The sequence below is a fragment of the Capricornis sumatraensis genome, chromosome 12 (genome assembly GCF_032405125.1).
Source record: "Capricornis sumatraensis isolate serow.1 chromosome 12, serow.2, whole genome shotgun sequence".
Lineage (NCBI taxonomy): Eukaryota > Metazoa > Chordata > Mammalia > Artiodactyla > Bovidae > Capricornis > Capricornis sumatraensis.
Genome location: NC_091080.1, coordinates 81,219,242 through 81,238,780, shown reverse-complemented (window position 1 = coordinate 81,238,780; position 19,539 = coordinate 81,219,242). Strand labels below are relative to the sequence as shown.

The following is a 19,539-nucleotide window of genomic DNA, read 5'->3' as shown; positions in this document are numbered from 1 at the left end:
TTTTATTAAATGTGAAAATACACGGGCATAAAAATAGTACCCATATTTGTAGACATCTGAGACCCATTTCCATTAATTTCCGGTGTCTTATTTATTAAAACACTAAATTGAGATGGATTAAGTTATACTTAGTTTTGTCTCATTCAGACCAACTACAGACTTAACAACAGGAGTAATATTTTAACTCATCAGACATCTCCAGTTCTTACCTCCTCTCTGCTCTGCTTTCCACTGCAGGTAAGAGGCTCAAATACAGAGGGTGTGAAACAAAACCCGTTTACTATACATGAAGCCACGCAGTGGCTAATTTTACTCTTAAATCATTCAGCAAATGAGATCATCCATTAAAGCAAATTATCTCCACCTATTAACATCATTTGCAACTACAGAATAAACTCTGCTACTAACAAAAAAGGAATGATCTGATTTAGAATAATTGTTGATAAATCAGCATTTGCCACCCTCTTTCCTTTATAAATACAGAAAAGTCAACCACATTCAGCACAGTGGCATGCATTTCTCTCAGTTAACCACACGTGTCCTCAATGAAAACTGCACAGGGCTGTCACAGGTGCCCTGTCCCTTTAAGGAGGCAGAGACCTGACTGAAGGGCCATTTTTAACAAAGCATCTTGTGGCCTTTTTTCATGGTAAATTTCACAATTTATGACCAATTCCATGCTCTAAAGGTGAAATCTTTCATTTTTCCACCATGAATAGAAAATGATGCCAACTTAAAATTGTTAGCTTTTCCCCCCTCCATGCTCAGTTATAATTAGTCTTCTTTCTCTTAAGCAGTGGGTAGTTTTGACATTCAATTATCAGAGTCCCCAAAAGTTCTGTTTTCATACTGATACTTGAACTTTTAATACTGCCTAAAGAGCAAAACGTTTTTAAATTAGTGCTGTTATATCCAATTCACATTAGTAAACTGTTGAAGTCATTTTCCAGTTTTCATTTATCCATGGAAAAAAGCACAAACTTTCAGAAATGGGTATTACATTAATTTACTTTGTTTTTAGGCTTTTTTTCATGTTTATAGGCTGATGTGTTTAATACTTGTTGCTGTGGAAAAATACCCATTTACTGACCAGTGACACTTCACTTCTGGAGCTCACTGAAAAGGAAGGGAATGTGAAACAGCCAAGGCCGGGCGCCCCTCTCATTTTGCTTTTCCACAAAGAGCAGCACAGGTTACTGGGCACCTGTGGTCCCCAAACCAGAGCCTGGAGAGTGTGACGCTCCTGCATCAGGCCGCCAGGACAAGACAACTATCCCTTCTCACTCCCAGCACTCTTTATCACTGTGGAGGGCAGGAGGGCCTGACCATCTTCCCAGTCAGGCAGATTCCAGAAGACTACTGATGACCCTCAAGGCTGGAACTGAAAAGTCATTATTTTCCTCACTCATGAGCAAAAGCAACAGAATCCAGAGAATTTCTCTCCATGGCGTTGGCACCTGGCACCATACCTGCTTCTGTCTTCACTGAAAACAAGCAACTCTGCATAGTTCCCTTAAGACAAGTCAATGCATGGTAAGACTTCAGGAACGGGATTTATAGTTCTCGCAGGTGGAGAAAAAACAAACGCTCTCAGTAGCAGGATGGCAGTCAGCAAGTGACAGGTGCCCAGCACAGTGGCCCACATGGCCCACCCCCAGCCATCCTGACCCCTTCAGGCTCCTCCTTGCTGGCAACTTTACATCCTCTCCTCCAAATGGAAGGTGGGTGATTTGATATTTCCTTTGTTCTGATTTGTGAAAATTCTTCCTTGTAAAAGTAGGCAGAGGCAATTGCAAGATTTCAAAGAGTTCACAGTGACATCATACATGAAAGAACTGGATTGAAAGAAAGTTGCTGATTTAACTAATGAAGTAATAAGATTAAAGAATAAAAATGAATTTCCTTTGGAAATTATTTTCACACTGGCTTGAATTTTGAAACATTAAAACAAAAGGAAAGCTGCAAGCTGTTTGCTAGTTTTCAAAATGCCATCTTGTTTATTGGTAAGAAAGAAACTTCTAAATAGATGCAAAAAGCACTTAACGTGTTTTGTCCAACTCAACTATGTTGTTTTTGTCCCTCAGATTAAAAAACTCTTTTCCAAATATGTTTCAGAATGATTGTAGAAGGAAACTATTTGTGCTTGGCTGGCTGCTGTGGATATTAGTGGTAGGACAGCCCCAACAACTCAGAAGATGCTTGATTTCCCAAAAAGCAGTCAGTATATTAGGCCCATCCTACTTAAATTGTCAAAGTGTTCTGAGGCAAAAAAAAAACAAAAACCTTTCTAGAATAAAGGTATAATTTTTATCTAAATAATTCTTAGATTTTAAATGCAGCATCAAGAGTTCCATAATATTTTATGGAATCCCTATCCATAAATATTTACTGTTCTAGATTAACACTTATTTTTCTTTTAAGGAAAAAATTATCCAGCACATAAAGACTGAATAGTTCATTTTTCTTAAAAGGTAAGAAAGTATCCCAAGAAGAGATGCTATCTTGACAGTGGACATACAGCCAGAGCTGACTAGATCTGTAAACCTGTTTCTTTCCTGGCAGAAGAACTTCCAGAGGCATCAAGGTCTGGAAAAAGGGCAGGCCTGCTACTTAACACCCACCTCAAAGCAGTCCCACGTGGGCACCCATGGGCCAGGTAGGCCAGGACATAAGAGAAACTGCTAAACTTACTAAAAGTGGGAGGCATGGCATTCTGTCTACATTGACTGAGCAACTGTGCATTCTAAGCCAATCCTGTTACAGGAAATGCTGTACGACTCACAACTTCAGTTGTCAATTCTGCACTACAGCAATATTATTTAAATACCACTGCTATGTTATCTGAACTTACTTTACATATTTTTAGTTCATTGTATTTCATATTAAATAAAAGGGCCAGTAGGGTTTACAGTTAATTCTGTTTCCATGGTTTTCAGTATTCTCCTCCAGGTACTCAACAAAAAAATACATGCTTAACCTGAGCCCAGACCTCACCCTGGCTCCTGCCATTCGTAGCAGGTTCTCTAACAGCTCTGCCCACCTTCAATGACAGCCACGTTCATGCTCAGAGAGAGAGGGGAACGCAAGTGGAAATTTAACATAATGACAGGTGACTGGACAGACCAGAGTCGAAGCAAAGTTGTGCCTAAGAACATACAGCTCAGAATGTTCATTCCTCTTGGAGAATGCTGACACCCCAGGCTCCTCCTCACACACGCAGGCGCTGACACATATGCAACAAGAAGAGAATCTCACTGCTCCCATGTAGAAGATAAAAGATCTGTGCACCCGTCTCAGACTGCTGCCATCCGGTCACAGCACAGACACAGGCTGCTCTGCCAGAAACGGAAGCCCGCCTGCCTCCCTGCCCTCACCCCTGTCAGCCTCAAGTCTGCAATGGGTAAGAACAGACACTGCCATTCTGAACACCTCTTTGGTCGTGGACAAACTGAAAGATTGGAATTTTCTTTTTCAATAGGATCCTGGAACAAGGTTATTTTTGTTTGTTTGTTTTAAAACTTCTTTAAAAAAATGAAGGAAGAGGAGCAGAAAAACAGCTGGTTTAATTGAAGTGGAATTTAAATCTAAAAGGTCCGCCTGAGCTGAAGGGATTGAACCCTTGCCATGAGTTCCAGCTCCTGTGGAAAGGGTTGCCGCCACCTCCTTGTTGGCTCTCTGCGTCCAGGGGGTCTTCTCCGTCATCAAACTTCTTCCTCATTTCTGGAAAAGAAGCCAGCAAGGTGAGACCCAGCTGCTGCTGGGGCAGGGGAGGGGCTGGTTCTGGGGGCTACACACCCCAGTTGTTGGAACAGTTGCGCCTGATGTTCAAATCCAGGCTACCTGCCACCCCATCCCCATCAGAAACAGACTAGAGAAACCAGCCAGGGCTCAAAGTGGGCATTCACCAAAATTCAGACACCTGAAATCTTCTCAGAAGCCACCCAAGGAAATTCTTCCCTGGAAGAGATGAGGAATTGCAGAGAATGAGACCTCAAAGTCACACGTGCTTTTCTGATCGAACAGCCTGTCACCGTCCTAATCCCAAACATGAAGTCAGCTAGGCGCAGCCTCGTCAACGCATTAAGTGTCTGGGCCTCACTGTTAAGTCTGAACAGAAGGCAGGCTCCCCAGGCCTGAGGGAGGGAGGTTTTATTGTACAATCTGGGAGCCACCTCCGCTGCTGTGCCTGTCAGTCCTGGGAGACCGAGGCCACTGCAGACAAATGGCAGAAAGGATGCGGTAGGCAGCAGAGATTAGAAAAAGCTATTTCATCCTTAAAATAAGGACAGGAAGAACAGAGTACAGAAAAGAACTCTTAGTAAGCAAGAATGCAGCTCTTTTCTCCATCATGCCATTCTGCCCCCTGCTCCCCTAGAACTCAGATCCAGAGGCCCTCCAACTTGAAATAGCTGCCTGACCCGCACTGCACAAGCTGAGGGAACAGAGCCACTCATAGGCGTCAGTATCTGCAGATAAAAGAACAAACAGTATGTAACCTACTGTACTAAGTCAGTCCTGTCGCCCTCACTGGATTGTAAGTTACTTGGGAATAAACATCATTTAACTTCAATTCCGTAGAGTAAGTAGTAACTCAAAACTCTGTCAAATGGGCTTAAAATGTGATTTCCTTCTCTTCTGTTGTAGTTGTCTAGCTCAAAAGTCATGGTTTCTGCTCCCACTGACAAGGATGGCCACAAAAAAGCAGTAAGTATTAGCTTAACATGAGATTCCCTCTAGAAGTGTCAAAGCATTGTTCAACATTACCCCAGTTCTTAACTGTTTCCCTCTTATTATCCAGGTCATTTTAGCTTATGGTGAAATAACAACTGGTGGTTAATATCAACCACCAGTAATCGACTGACTTGAGTCAGGGCAAGATTCCTGGGTAGCCGCTCTCAGAAGGCAAGAATATTTGCCCCTCTCCCACCACTGCACATGCCCACCAGGCAGCCCATTTCCTAATCAAGCTCCTGTAAGTACGGTGTGAAAATCAGCACTGATCTGTGACTCTGGAAGGAAACTAAGAGTATTCCTCTTATACTTTCATATCACAGATGAAAAAAACCTGAGGCTCAGAAAAAGTTCTAGGAGCTTGCTTAAACAGAACCTTAACTCAGCCTTAAGAGTCATGCTCAGGCCTTCTAACTCCACGCTTGGTGGTGTCTCCACTACACCCAGAGTCTGACAGGGGCAGACACAGAAATGAACTTTGGGGACCGTCACCAGCTCCCGAGGTCGCCCCCACAGGTCCCCACCAGCACGCACTCCACCGTCCACTTCTGCCTCTAGACGGGCAGAGGAATAGAGCTAACAGCCACCAGTCACTGACGCAGCCACTTCAGGAGAAGAGAAACATGAGAGCAACCACTACCTGGATCGGAGAGGACTTCTTTAGCAGCTGCTATGTCAATGAACTTTTTCTCAGCTTTTTTCTTTTCTTCTTCGTTCTGGAAGTTGTCTGGGTGCCACTGCAGTGCTAATTTTCGGTATGCTTTAATGATTTCTTGCTTTTTGGCATTTCTGAAGGGTGGTAAAATTCATAATTATTTAAGAAGTGTCCAACACACTGCCACAAAGAGCTAAAAGACAGCTCAGAAGATTCCACTGGTTTTCTGAACAGTACCCACATACCCAACTAAGAGTCTGACGCAGAGCCCTGCCTGACAACTACAGCTGCCAGGCTTCCCTGAATGCTTGTTCCCTAATGCTAGACTCTCACCAGAAATAAAGTAGTCCTCCTCTTTACAACTTTCCCTTTTAAAAACTTCTTTGATGCATTTTGAAATTTTCTGAATTTCCAAACTACCATGATTCAGTTCTTGGCATTAAAAAAAACAGACTCTTTGAAGCACACTGTCTAATTTGCTTCTAGGTTTGCTTACTTAAAAAGAACAAAGTTTCAGACTTTTGATTGAAAGATAGGTGGATCTAATATAAATGCACATACTGAGTAAATTACATGCTCCCTGTGCCTCAAAGTTGATTCTGAAAGTGCCATTTTTATCTTTAGGCCTAGAGAAGTTTTGTTTTCCTCAACCCCTCTCCCGTCTGTTCCCCACCCAACAAAAGCTCGCTCCTGCCTCTTTACCTTTCTTAAAAAATCTAGGCCCAGGATCTATTCATGCTCCAGTGGCTTGTCTTTGTCACCAACTACTAATTCTCTATCATTACATGACTAGTCTCTATCAAACAAATTTATCTGTACTATATAAAAACAACTTTGTGATGTTAAAGGTTGTTAGAGTTTAATTTATAGCTTACATTACATAAGAAAGTGAATCATGGAATAAAAAGCAACAATTAGCTTTAAAATAATTGATTAAAAATAATGCAAATTTTAAGTTAGTAGTTCACCTTTTTACTCCCAAGATTTTATAATAATCTCGTCTCTGCGACTGTTTCAGTAGCCTCTGTGCTTTCTCCAGACCTTCTCGAATCTGCTGATCATTCTCATTGTGTTCCTGAGCAGTTTCATAATCCTGAATAGCTGTCAAAATATGTTGAAGATAATGCTCTTAGAAGGAATTGTAACTTGTGACATTTACCCTGCAAATGTGATACCAAGTCACCATCCCAACCCCTTCCTTCGCCATCACTAAGAGCCTAAGAAGTGGTATCACCTTCATCATTTGGTTCAAAACTACATGAGGCATCCTTTTAAGGCTGCATTAGGTAGCTTACACTCCCATTCAGTAAACACCACTCTGCTTGTTTACCTGGCCACCCTCCCACATTATCTTCCCCACAGCTGTGTGTTGTCTTAACATGAGCCCTTACACAAAGCAATGGAGTGACTGTTACAGGAAAATAAGACGCAGCAAAGACAATCTGCATGCTCCGTTGCAGGGCTATGGTTCAGAAGATTAAGAGGCTTAGAAGAGACCAGGAGAACCATCAGGAAGCAGAATGACCAGTTCACCCGCAGGTTTCAACACAAGCTATTACAAAGCTGATTTTTTTTGAAGTGCCAATCAGAACAAATACATATACAGTCCTGGTATAGGAAGGCTGACACCAATTCACACTACATCTTATTTCAGATTATTTTAAATATGTAGACAATATAAGGCATCTGAGTATCTAAGGTCACACAGAGCAGACTTATCCTTAGAAGGCCCTGAGAGCGAGGGTGGCCCTTGGCTGGTGACTGACAAGTTGGATTTGGGCAGTGTTCCCAACATTCTCTGATAGGAATGGCTGGCCATAGCTACACAATGTGGATTGGGCTAACCATCTTACCTTCTGGGCATCTGGCATTTTGGTATGGGCTGGCCAGCCCCCAGTAAAGGCCCTGGGTCTCTAAGGAGCTTCCCTGGTAGACACACTTCACACATGCTGAGGAATTTGGCTTGTCCTGCACAATTTCAGACCTCGAATCTCCCACCTGGTTTCCTCTGGATTTCACCCCATGTGCCTTTTCCCTTTGCTGATCTTGTTTATATCCTTGTGCTGAAATAAATCTCAGCCCTGAGTACAACTATGTGCTGAGTCCCATGTGTCCTTCTGATCCAAATCTGGGGGTGGTTTGGGAAGAAACCAACACAAGTTTTTCTCACTCTCCTCCCTGGACAGACAAATCAAATGGATCTTTGGGCTCAAATTCTATTTTTTTATGGAAATGCATTTCACTATGGGAAAGACATCTCTCTGGATAGCATGCCTGAGCATTCATCTTTGCAACAGCTAATCCTGGAAGGGGTTTAAAAAGGCCCCTGGGGCAGGTTAAAATGAGAAAGACATTCAAGCAAGATGGACAAATTTAGTCTGCACTACATAGAAAAATAACCAATACTACCTTCCACTCATGGAGTAAGAGGGAGGGCACTTCAAGCTTTCATCCTCATTCCTGCCTCAAAGCATTAATGTTAAATATTAATATGAAACATTAATATTACAGCCAACTAACAGTGACATCACAAAATACCTTTCCAATTTAGTGCATAGACACAAAGCCATTATAAAGAACAGTGAGGTTTAACCTGTAATACCCATAGCACTTGATAACACAGCCTAGTGGGGAAATGTACTTGGAATTTAACAGAAGAGGAAAATGTTTCAGTATGCTCAACTTTTTACTTATGCAAACTACATTTAAAACATGTTTTCATTCTTAAATATTCAGAGTAGCTTTCTCAAAACAGTCTTCTGTCTCCTATATTTTATTAACAGTTAAGATAGATACATTTTTCACAGTACAGGAAAAATAGGTTGTTTCCTCAAATTCACATGATTACAGGTAGGTAACTAAGTAGAAACTTAATATGGATGATGTAAACATCCCATGGTCATAAACTAGATAACTCATTTTTAATTATATTTCTTAGAACAGTATGTTATATATTAGCCAATTAATTTTCTAACCTCTGAACCTAAAAACTCATCCTTCTCAAATTCTTTTCTTCCACATGCCCCTCACCCAGTTCTTAAGGAGCAGTGCAAACCACCAGATCAAGAAGGCAGACAGTAAGCACAGGAATTTCCTGCCCTCTACCCTCCAAAAATAAAAAATAATATAAACACGGCAGTCCTAAAACTACAGCAGAGCAGAAATGGTAACAAATTGCTGGAAGAGAGAAGGCAACTAGGATCAGATTAATAAGTAAGCCTAACAGAACTGCAATCCAAATACACACTGAAAGAGGCCTTAGAAGATTTTGAAAGCTGTTCGCTTTGGCCAAGGATTCTGAATTTAGCAAGCAGGAGGAGCGCTTAGGCAATCATCAGGTTACTCCATGAGGTGGGTTAAGTAATGGCTGGGCAGCCTCTCCGCCTGTATATGAAGCAGCTGGCTGCGGCATTAACCCCAAGCAAGGTCCAAGAACCAGTCTCTGCAGAGTGCCAGACAGCATGTGGAAGGTCCCTGCCGTGGCTGTTCGGCCCCCCGAACACCAAAGGCCTCCACAACAGACCTGGAATAAACACCAGAAATGCAGTTCCACACCAACGGGCTCCACTGATAACTGTGTCAAGTCCTGCTTATTCTGGCAACTGGGCAAGATGACGAGCACTACAGGGAGTCTGTTTGTAAATAGGTCCTACCCACTTTGAGCCAGTGTGAGCTCCCCAACACAGAGAAGCATTCAAAAGACAGATGTGCACAATACACACAGCTGCAAATGGCTCCCTTCTCACACTCCATAAACCCAGTATTAAGTTCCAAATCAGCTTTCCTTCAAAATATATCCAGGATTTCACTATTTCTCACCATTTCCACACTTGCCACTGTGACGCAGTCCCGCATTAATACACCTGACAGCTCTAACAGCTTCTTCATAAGGTGTTCACAAGGTTCCCAGCTGCCCCTTACTTCCCTAGAGTCTATTCTCAAAACAGGGACCTCAGGGGTCTTTTTAAAGAGCGTATGTGACCTCCAGTATAATATGCCCCAAGGAGCACCTCCCAGATATCATATAAAACAAGGTAGATGGTAGGGGGAAGGGAAATGAGGGGGACAGGAGGGCACACACCATTTTCAGCACAACAATGCAAGGAGCCTGTTCAAGGGCTGCTAAAATCAGCTAGTATCAGCTATGAATCTAGGGTAAGAGGAGGAAGCAAATAGAAAGCCCTAAGGGAAAGAGCCCAGAATGCCAGCAAAATTCACTTCCTGTGAGTATGGTCTCTCCCAGAAGTGAGCAACAATCTGCATCCTTTACTAAGAAAACTGCAGTACTCCCTTCTGGAACTGATAGAAGGACAGGGAGAAGTTATCATCAGGAGAGTTTAACAGTCATAAATGTGCAGGCTGCTAACAGCAGTGTAGCAAATTGCATAAAGGAAAAAAAGGACAATATTAAAGGGGAAGATAGGAAAGTTTGCAATTTCCACACCATGTAATTAAAGTTCCCTCTCAGCAACTGATGGGAAAACTAACAGAAACATTATACCCAGAAATTGCAGAATACACATTTTTCAAGTGCACACAGAATATTCAGCAAGATAGATCCTACACTGGGCTATAAAACAAGTCTACATAAATTCAAAAGGAGATACACCTAAATAACTTAAAAGGAAAGAATTCACGAGTATGTTCTCTAAGCACAACAGAATTAAAATAGAAATATAAGGGTGTATATTGTCATCCTGCTTATTTAACTTATATGCAGAATACGTCATGCAAAATGCCGGGCTGGATGAAGGAGAAGCTGGAATTAAGATTGTCAGAAGAAACAGCAATAACCTCACATATGCAGATGACACCACCTTTATGGCAGAAAGTGAAGAAGAACTAAAGAGCCTCTTGATGAAAGTGAAAGAGGAGAGTGAAACAGCTGGCTTAAAACTCAACATTAAGAAAACTAAGATCATGGCATCTGGTCCCATCACTTCATGGCAAATAGATGGGGAAACAATGGAAACAGTGATAGACTTCATTTTCTTGGGCTACAAAAATCACTGAAGATGGTGACTGCAGCCATGAAATTAAAAGACACTTGTTCCTTGGAAGAAAAGTTATGACCAACCTAGACAGCATATTAAAAAGCAGAGACATTACTTTGCTGACAAAAGGTCTGTCTAGTCAAAGCTATGGTTTTTCCAGTAGTCATGTAAGGATGTTAGAGTTGGACTATAAAGAAAGCTGAGTGCTGAAGAATTGATGCCTTGAACTGTGGTGTTAGAGAAGACTCTTGAGAGTCCCTTGGACAGCAAGGAGATCCAACCAGTCCATCCTAAAGGAAATAAGTACTGAATATTCATTGGAAGGACTGATACTGAAGCTGAAGCTCCAATACTTTGGCTACCTAATGCGCAGAACTGATTCATTGGAAAGACCCTGATGCTGGGAAAGATTGGAGGCAGGAGGAGAAGGGGATGACAGAGGATGACATGGTTGGATGCCATCAATGGGACATGAATTTGAGCAAGCTTTGGGAGTTGGTGATGGGCAGGGACGCCTGGCATTTTGCAGGCTTGAGGTCAGAAAGAGTCAAGCACAACTGAGCGACTGAACTGACTGATAGGTGCTTAGGAAACTGAAATATTTTAAAATTAGACAAAATATCTAAATAATACATGCATCAAAGAAGTAGTTAGAAGGAAAGTTAGAATACATTTCAAATCAAATGACAATGAAAATAAAAAATGTGAGATGTGCAGTTTTAAATACTTATATTTAAAAAGAAAAGAGGCCTAAAATAAATGACAGTTTAAACTTAAGAAGCAGGAAGAGCAAAAAATAAGTCCAAAGGAATTCAAAGGAAAGAAAGAAATCAATGAAATATAGACAACAGTCATAGAAAACATTAACCAATCCATAAGTTGGTTCCTTCAGAAGACTAACAAATTTGACCAAACTACACTGATCAAGAGGGGAAAAAAAACAAATTGTCACTATTAGAAATGAAGAACAAATGATCACTTCAGACCTTACAGACATTAAAAGAATAGTAAGAAAGCATTAAAAACATCATATAACCAAAAGGAGCAATGTAGGTGAAATGGATGAATTCACTGATGCACACAACTTACAAAAACTAAAATGAGAAAACAGAAAATATGAGAGACCCTATACTGATAAAAGAAACTGAATTCATCATCAAAAATGTTCATACTAAGAAAACTCTGGAACCTAAGATGGTTTCACTGGTGAATTCTCCTAAACTTAAAGAAGAAACACCAACTTTATATAACTCTAAGAAAATGAAGGTATGATCTTTTAACACAGAACACCTTCATGGAATAGGGCAGACTTAGCGTCACTAGGTAGAGTTCAAGAATAGGCAAGAAAGCATAGGAATCTGGTTACAGGACATCAGAGGATGTCAAACATAAAATATGTCGTTTCCACAATTTGGCCAGGCTGGCCCTTCATCCAGAAAAAGTGTTACCTGGCTCCTGTTCTCAGAATTATAGATATTATTAGTAACACTAAAGTAATAACCATGTCGGATGGAGTTAGTGCAGCAATCACAGGTCACACCTAGGCAGTTGTAAACAATCTGCCTGGCAAGAAGGAGACTCAAGAGATGCAGTTTCAATCCCTGGGAGGAAGATCCCCTGAAGAAGGAAATGGCAACCCACTCTAGTATTCTTGCCTAGGCAATTCCATGGACAGAGGAGCCTGGTGGGCTACAGTTCATAGGGTCACAAAGAGTAGGCCACAGCTGAGCAACTAAACAACCACAGGTCATAGCTAGAAGCAAGCTATCCCATTAAGTACCATTTACATAGCAAAGTCAATGCAAGTTACCAACAACTACTCTAAAAATAAGCACAGTGGAAACCATTTACTAGAAGCACTGCATTAAGCATCACTTTCTGAGCACCATCTTCTTTCCCTGTCTTGTAACTCAGAGAGTTTCAAAGAGGGTTAAGTGAAATGGAGTTTTTTACTCTTTGCTCAAGTCTGCTGACTCCTCAACTACCGTCTCATGTTCTTTCTCTGTCACAACAGTCCTATTGCAATATGTACTGTTCGCATTCTTACTGTATATATAAGGAAAGTAAAATATTACAGGCTAAGTTACTTGATGGAAATCACATTGCAAAAATAAATGGTTTACTCCAAAGGTATAAAACTGGCCAACAAGCATATGAAAAGGTACTCAACATCAATCACTAATCATTAGGAAAATGTAAGTTAAAACCACTAGTTATCACTTCACATCCACTAGGTAAAACCAGCAAACAGAATATAGAAAGCCTTCATATAAGGAAAAAGACTTCAGAGATAGATCTATTAAATTATTATCAAACATCTTTTTCTTCAGGAATCAAGCTGTCAAATTTCTCTAAAAAATAAGTGGGTTTAACACTTGAGATACAAAGGCATGTTTCAACTTATATGTAGCAGCCTACAAAATTGAACGTTTTATTTTTCTTAACAGCTAAGCTTAAAAGCTTGTGCAGCTTCATTAATTTCACATTTAGAGCTAAGGGTTTACATACAGGGAAGAAAATCACACACTGATGAAGCATTCCAATAACTAACTGGAATGCAAACTCCTAGAATACAGCCTTCTGGGAGCCCAAGAGTGAAAAGAGCAAGCAGGCTAAAGGCATCTGTGTAAATCACTTGCCTTACTGACACATTCTTACGAATCTGAAAATTTGTCGTTTTGTTCACATACATTTCAAGCCTCAATCAGACCTCAAGGACTATACCATAAAAATGTTCCACAGTGTAACTAGAGTTGTCATCACTCCCAGGAAACCACTTAGAAGATTCTTTTTAAATTGAAGAAAGCAGGAAGAAAGTAAAAGATCAATCTGCCTTAAAAATGAGTACCACGAATCTTTCTTAATTATAAGGTCAGTTATCTCTTTCTTAGTACAGTTTTGTCATTGCTGTAATGCATTCTTGGGCTTCCCTGGTGGCTCGGACCGGTCAAGCGTCTGCAGTGCAGGAGACCCGGGTTCGATCCCTGGGTTGGGAAGATCGCCTAGAGAAAGAAATGGCAACCCACTCCAATACTCTTGTCTGGAAAATTCCATAGACTGAGGAGCCTGGTAGACTACAGTCCATGGGATCACAAAGAGTCGGACATGACTGACTGCCTTCACTTTTTGCATTCTTACTATGCTTAGAATAACTGCACATTTCATTAAATAAATATGCAGCAATTATTAGGGGGAAAAACCAGAGTATCACAAATCAAGTTTCCCCAGAAACATACCCTTACTGTTTTCAATCTTAAATGCTTTACTTGTTTTGAAACCAAAACTTGTCATTAAGGGCTATAAGGCTCCCTTCTTTTAAAATCATCTCATTTAGATGTTCTTAGTATAATGTCACATGGAAAAGGTCACAAAACAATATATATGAAAGGATTCTCTACGACTACTGTATTGGCCTTGGTTATCCTCCAAAAACAGAGCACTGCTTTTATTCAAGGTGCTTACAACATCTAGCAGGAAACTCTATCTGCTACTTGAACAAAGCTGGATAAGCAGCTGTCCTGACATTTACTAACAGCTTGCAATGCGGGAGACCCAGGTTCAACCCCTGGATTGGGAAGATCTACTGGAGAAGGGAATGGCAACCCACTGCAGTATTCTTACCTGGAGAATTCCATGGACAGAGGAGCCTGGCGGCTACAGGCCATGGAGGCACAAAGACTCGGACACAACTGAACAACTGAGTGACTAACACTTACACACTTTCTAGGGGTCACAGAGGGTCATTTTATATTTAGGCATATATGTCACATATATGTCTGATGTATGTCTAACATGTATATGCATAGAATACGTATATAGGCACAAAACACACACGCATATATATGCATAGATAAAACTCTGAAAGATATAAATCCAAAATGAGCAGTGATTACCTCTGCATGATATGAGATCTGTAACTTGAGTTTTCTAGTTTGTTATTCATCTTTTCTAACTTGTCTACAATAAAGCAAGCTAAAATTTTTATTTTTATATTCCTCTGTACTGGATTCAACAGCAGAACTCTTTCCTTACATGGTACAGCTCTCATGTTCCACCAAGAAAGTATGATTTACTAAGAAAATGATTTTTAGGTTCTCTGCCATTTTTCTAAAATCACCAACATCTCCAGGTAAACTTGTTCTAAACAAAAGGATGTTAAACAGACTAACTGCCCATATATCAACTTTGAGGTATTGCATATCAAATTCCTTAAAGATTTACCTTCATCATACATTTCTTCTATTAAATAGGCCTCTGCTCGGTCTTTCAGAGCATTCACATTGTCAGGTTCTACCTGTAAAACTTCTGAACATACTCGAATAGCTTCAACAGGCTTCTCATCCTAAAGGTAAACGTGAGAAAAGAACTTATGGTTGTTATTCCATATGTCAAGTTTTACAATTCTGGAAATGAGTCAGCAATTTACCTTAGAAAAGCAGTGGCAAATCCTTTCTTTTGAACGAATTGTGTATTCATGAACACCTGGCTCTGTTTTCATGACAGATTCATATTTGCTGATTGCATCTGTGTACCTATTAAATGAGCAAATCATGATGAGTAAACTGAATTCTATTCCCAGAGCTAAAGAAAAGGACCCTCTACTCATCACTATCTGTTGCTTCATCAACTGACCTGAATGAGCACATGCCCTCAAAGACTCCTTCTCCCTTATAATCTACAGTAGTAATGAAGGTTCTCTCTGCAAGTAAGAGCTGAAACCCGTGGCCACAGAAAAAGTATATGGATAAATTAAAGCACCCTTTATGAGTACTAACTGATCAAATCAAATGACGGATTCTTTAGAGAAAGCGGTTCCTGATTTTGAAGCTGAGGAAAACACTTTGTTAAAGTCTGACTGCCACAAAGCACCTTGCAGAAAACTGATATCAGGTTTTACACATTTGGTTACTACACATTTTATAAAATCACAGAACCCATTACGTGTTATTTTATATAATAAATATCAATATTCATAACTGAGTACAAGGTAATATCTTGCAGAAGAAACCCCCAACTTTATTAACTTTCTAAGAACAATAAAAGCTACTTTAGAATTTTTTTAAACTGGTGAAAAATACTAGTCATGTTATGCATTGTTACCTTCCTCAGTAACAACAAACTGTAAGATATATCTACATGCTGCTGTGGCAGATTATTCCAAAAGTGCTACAATCTTCACATTTAAATGCTGCTTTATTAAAATACAGGTTTAAAGGTAACACTTAAAGCAAAAGGTAGCCATCAATGTCAAAATCCTAGCTGGGATGCTGTTTTGTAGATTTCTAAGATGGGGGGAAACTATACAGAGTGTGTGAGGCCTCACTTTCTCTCTTAAAACCACACATGAAACTAATATTAGAAATTAAAAGTTCAATTACAAATAGTATCTAACTTTACATAAACAATATCATAATAAACTATTTTTGCATCAGAAGAAGAGTTCAATTAGAAAATAATGTGCCTCACTTAAAAAAAAAGCCTCTGGAAAGGTGGAGCAGAGGCGCTTTCCTCACCCCTCCAGCTGGACGCCTGTGTCAACACCTTGCAAGTACACTGTTTAGTATGAGAAGACTATGAGAAAATTATGGCCCCAACCCCCACCAACATCAGCAGCTCAACTGGAGAGCCAAGACCTCTGGTGAGCCTCTAATGAGGTGTGTCCACATCCAAACCAAGGTGGTACTGGAGAACATCAAGTTGGGAGCCAGACCTTTCACTCCTGGTCAGAACTGAGTCCCCCAAACTCTCACCTACACCAAGCAGTAGCAGGAGAATCCCACAGCTTGAGTAGCAACAAAGGCCAACTGGGAAACGTCTACATTCATCTTCCAGTTAACCAGGTGGTGCCCACCCTCCAGCCCCTCATGCTCACTTTGCAGAAACAATGTCAGAAAAAGCCACCCAAAACAGAAGAATCAAAAACCAGAATCTTATAAAATGAAAATATCCAGATTTCAATTAAAAACCAATCATCATACCAAGAAACAGGATCTCCAAACAACACCAAGAGGACAGAGATGTTAGAATTATGACAAAGATTTTAAAGTAGCCACACACACACAAAAAAGCAATTAACAAGCAGGCTTAAAGCAAATGGAAAAATATAATGCCTCAGAAAAGAAATGGAAAGTCTCAGCAAAGAAATAGAAGATATAAAGATTCCAGATAGAATTTTTAGAACTGAAAAGTATAAAAACCGAAATAAAGAGCTCACTGCATGTGCTCAAAAGCAGAATGCAGAGGACTGAGAAAGGGTCAGTGAATTCAAACAACAGAAATTACTAAACTTGAACAACAGAGAAAATGAAAAACAAAAATGAATAGAGCTGCAGGGACTGTGGGGCTAAAACCAAAAAAAAAAAAAAAAAATCTAATATTTGTGAAAGTGAGAAGAAGATTTAAGGGACTAGATCTGATAGAGAGTGCCTGATGAACAAATGTATGGACGTTCATGACTTTGTACACAAAACAAGAATCAAGACCATCCCAAAGAAAAAGAAATGCAAAAAAGCAAAATGGCTGTCCAAGGAGGCCTTACAAATAGCTGTGAAAAGAAGGGAAGTGAAAAGCAAAGGAGAAAAGGAAAGATATACCCATTTGAATGCAGAGTTCCAAAGAATAGCTAGGAGAGAGAAGAAAGCTTCCTCACCAATCAATGCAAAGAAATGGAGGAAAACAATAGATCAGGAAAGACTAGAGATCTCTTCAAGAAAAGTAGAAATACCAAGGGAACACTTCATGCAAAGATGGGCTCAATAAAGGACAGAAATGGTAGGGACCTAACAGAAGCAGAAGATATTAAAAAGAGGTGGCAAGAATACACAGAAAAACTGTACAAAGAAGATCTTCATGACCCAGATAATCATGATGGTGTGATCCTGGAATGTGAAGTCAAGTGGGCCTTAGAAAGCATCACTACGAACAAAGCTAGTGGAGGTGATGGAATTGCAGTTGAGCTATTTCAAATCCTGAAAGATGATGCTGTCAAAGTGCTGAACTCAATATGCCAGCACATTTGGAAAACTCAGCAGTGGCCACAGGACTGGAAAAGGTCAGTTTTCATTCCAATCCCAAAGAAAGGCAATGCCAAAGAATGCTCAAACTACTGCACAATTGCACTCATCTCACACGCTAGTAAAGGAATGCTCAAAATTCTCCAAGCCAGGCTTCAGCAATACGTGAACCATGAACTTCCTGATGTTCAAGCTGGTTTTAGAAAAGGCAGAGGAACCAGAGATCAAATTGCCAACATCCACTGGATCATGCAAAAAGCAAGAGAGTTCTAGAAAAACATCTATTTCTGCTTTATTGACTATGCCAAAGCCTTTGCCTGTGTGGACCACAAGAAACTGTGGAAAATTCTGAGAGAGATGGGAATACCAGACCACCTGACCTGCCTCTTGAGAAATCTGTATGCAGGTCAGAAACAACAGTTAGAACTGGACATGGAACAACAGACTGGTTCCAAATAGGAAAAGGAGTACGTCAAGGCTATATATTGTCACCCTGCTCATTTAATTCATACGCAGAGTACATCATGAGAAACGCTGGGCTGGAGGAACCACAGGGTGGAATCAAGATTGCTGGGAGAAATATCAATAACCTCAGATATGCAGATGACACCACCCTTATGGCAGAAAGTGAAGAAGAACTAAAGAGCCTCTTGATGAAACTGAAAGAGGAGAGTGAAAAAGTTGGCTTAAAGCTCAACATTCAGCAAATGAAGATCATGGCATCCGGTCCCATCACTTCATGTAAGATAGATGGGGAAACAATGGAAACAGTGTCAGATTTTATTTTTCTGGGCTCCAAAATCACTGCAGATGGTGACTGCAGCCATGAAATTAAAAGACACTTATTCCTTGGAAGGAAAATTATGACTAACCTAGACAGCATATTGAAAAGCAGAGACATTACTTTGCCAACAAAGGTCTGTCTAGTCAAGGCTATGGTTTTTCCAGTAGTCATGTATGGATGTGAGAGTTGGACTATAAAGAAAGCTGAGCACCGAAGAATTGATGCTTTTGAACTGCGGTATTGTAGAAGACTCTTGAGAGTCCCTTGGACTGCAAGGAGACCCAACCAGTCCATCCTAAGGGAGATCAGTCCTATGTGTTCATTGGTAGGACTGATGTTGAAGCTGAAACTCCAATACTTTAGCCACCTGATGCGAAGAGCTGACTCATGTGAAAAGACTCTGATGCTGGGAAAGATTGAGGGCAAGAGAAGAAGGGGACGACAGAGGATGAGATGGCTGGATGGCATCACCGACTCGATGGACATGGGTTTGAGTGAACTCCAGGAGTTGGTGATGGACAGGGAGGCCTGGCGTGCGGTGGTTCATGGGGTCGCAAAGAGTCGGACACAACTGAGAGATTGAACTGAACTAAATATTTATGTCAGTCCGCATTCTAGACAGAAAAGAGAGAGAGGGCTGGGCTGAAAAGGGATTCCCAGAAATAATGGCTGGAAACTTTCCAATTTGACAAGAGACATAAACATACATATCCAAGAAGCTAAGCATACTCCAAACAGTACAAATACAAAGAAATCCATGCCAGTCCAAGAAAAATGACACCTTATCTTTGGGAGGGAAAAAAAAACAATTAGAAGGACAATGGATTTCTCATCAGGACCCACAGAAGCCAGAAAGAAATTATACAGTATTTTTCAGATGTTGTAAGAAAAGAACTATTAACCCTGAATCCTATACCGAGAGCAAATGTCTGCATACTCTATACATCGCCATCAGTCTAGATATATTACTATAGTCCCTGTTAATACTCAGTCTATATGCCCATCTCCCACACTAAACTATAAGGTTAAGACCAAAAACTAGAGTCATGTTCATTTCCAACCTCCCTCCCTGCCCAGTATGTGGTCAGTACCTGACATAGGAGAAATTCAATAAATAGTTGGCAAAATATAAATAAATCTGCTGAAAAGAATACTATGCAGTTACCATCTTCTGTATTCTGCCCTACTCAAAAAGTGTAAGATGTTGAGCATCTTTTCATGTGTTTGTTAGCCATCTGTATGTCTTCTTTGGAGAAATGTCTATTTAGTTCTTTGGCTCATTTTTTGATTGGGTCGTTTATTTTTCTGGAGTTGAGCTGCATAAGTTGCTTGTATATTTTTGAGATTAGTTGTTTGTCAGTT

At 40.4% G+C, this 19,539-nt stretch overlaps 1 protein-coding gene across 1 annotated transcript in view; it reads right to left on the bottom strand.

The window, feature by feature from the left end:
• The window catches only part of DNAJC3 (DnaJ heat shock protein family (Hsp40) member C3), a 61,055-nt gene continuing 41,516 nt past the window's right edge, over positions 1–19,539 (bottom strand). The window contains exons 8-12 of the mRNA XM_068984340.1: positions 14,807–14,912; positions 14,602–14,722; positions 6,355–6,487; positions 5,372–5,520; positions 1–3,720 (exon numbers count right to left, since the gene is read on the bottom strand). Coding sequence (XP_068840441.1) covers positions 3,563–3,720; positions 5,372–5,520; positions 6,355–6,487; positions 14,602–14,722; positions 14,807–14,912 — 667 coding nt within the window. The 3' untranslated portion in view covers positions 1–3,562. The remainder of the gene's footprint in view (positions 3,721–5,371; positions 5,521–6,354; positions 6,488–14,601; positions 14,723–14,806; positions 14,913–19,539) is intronic.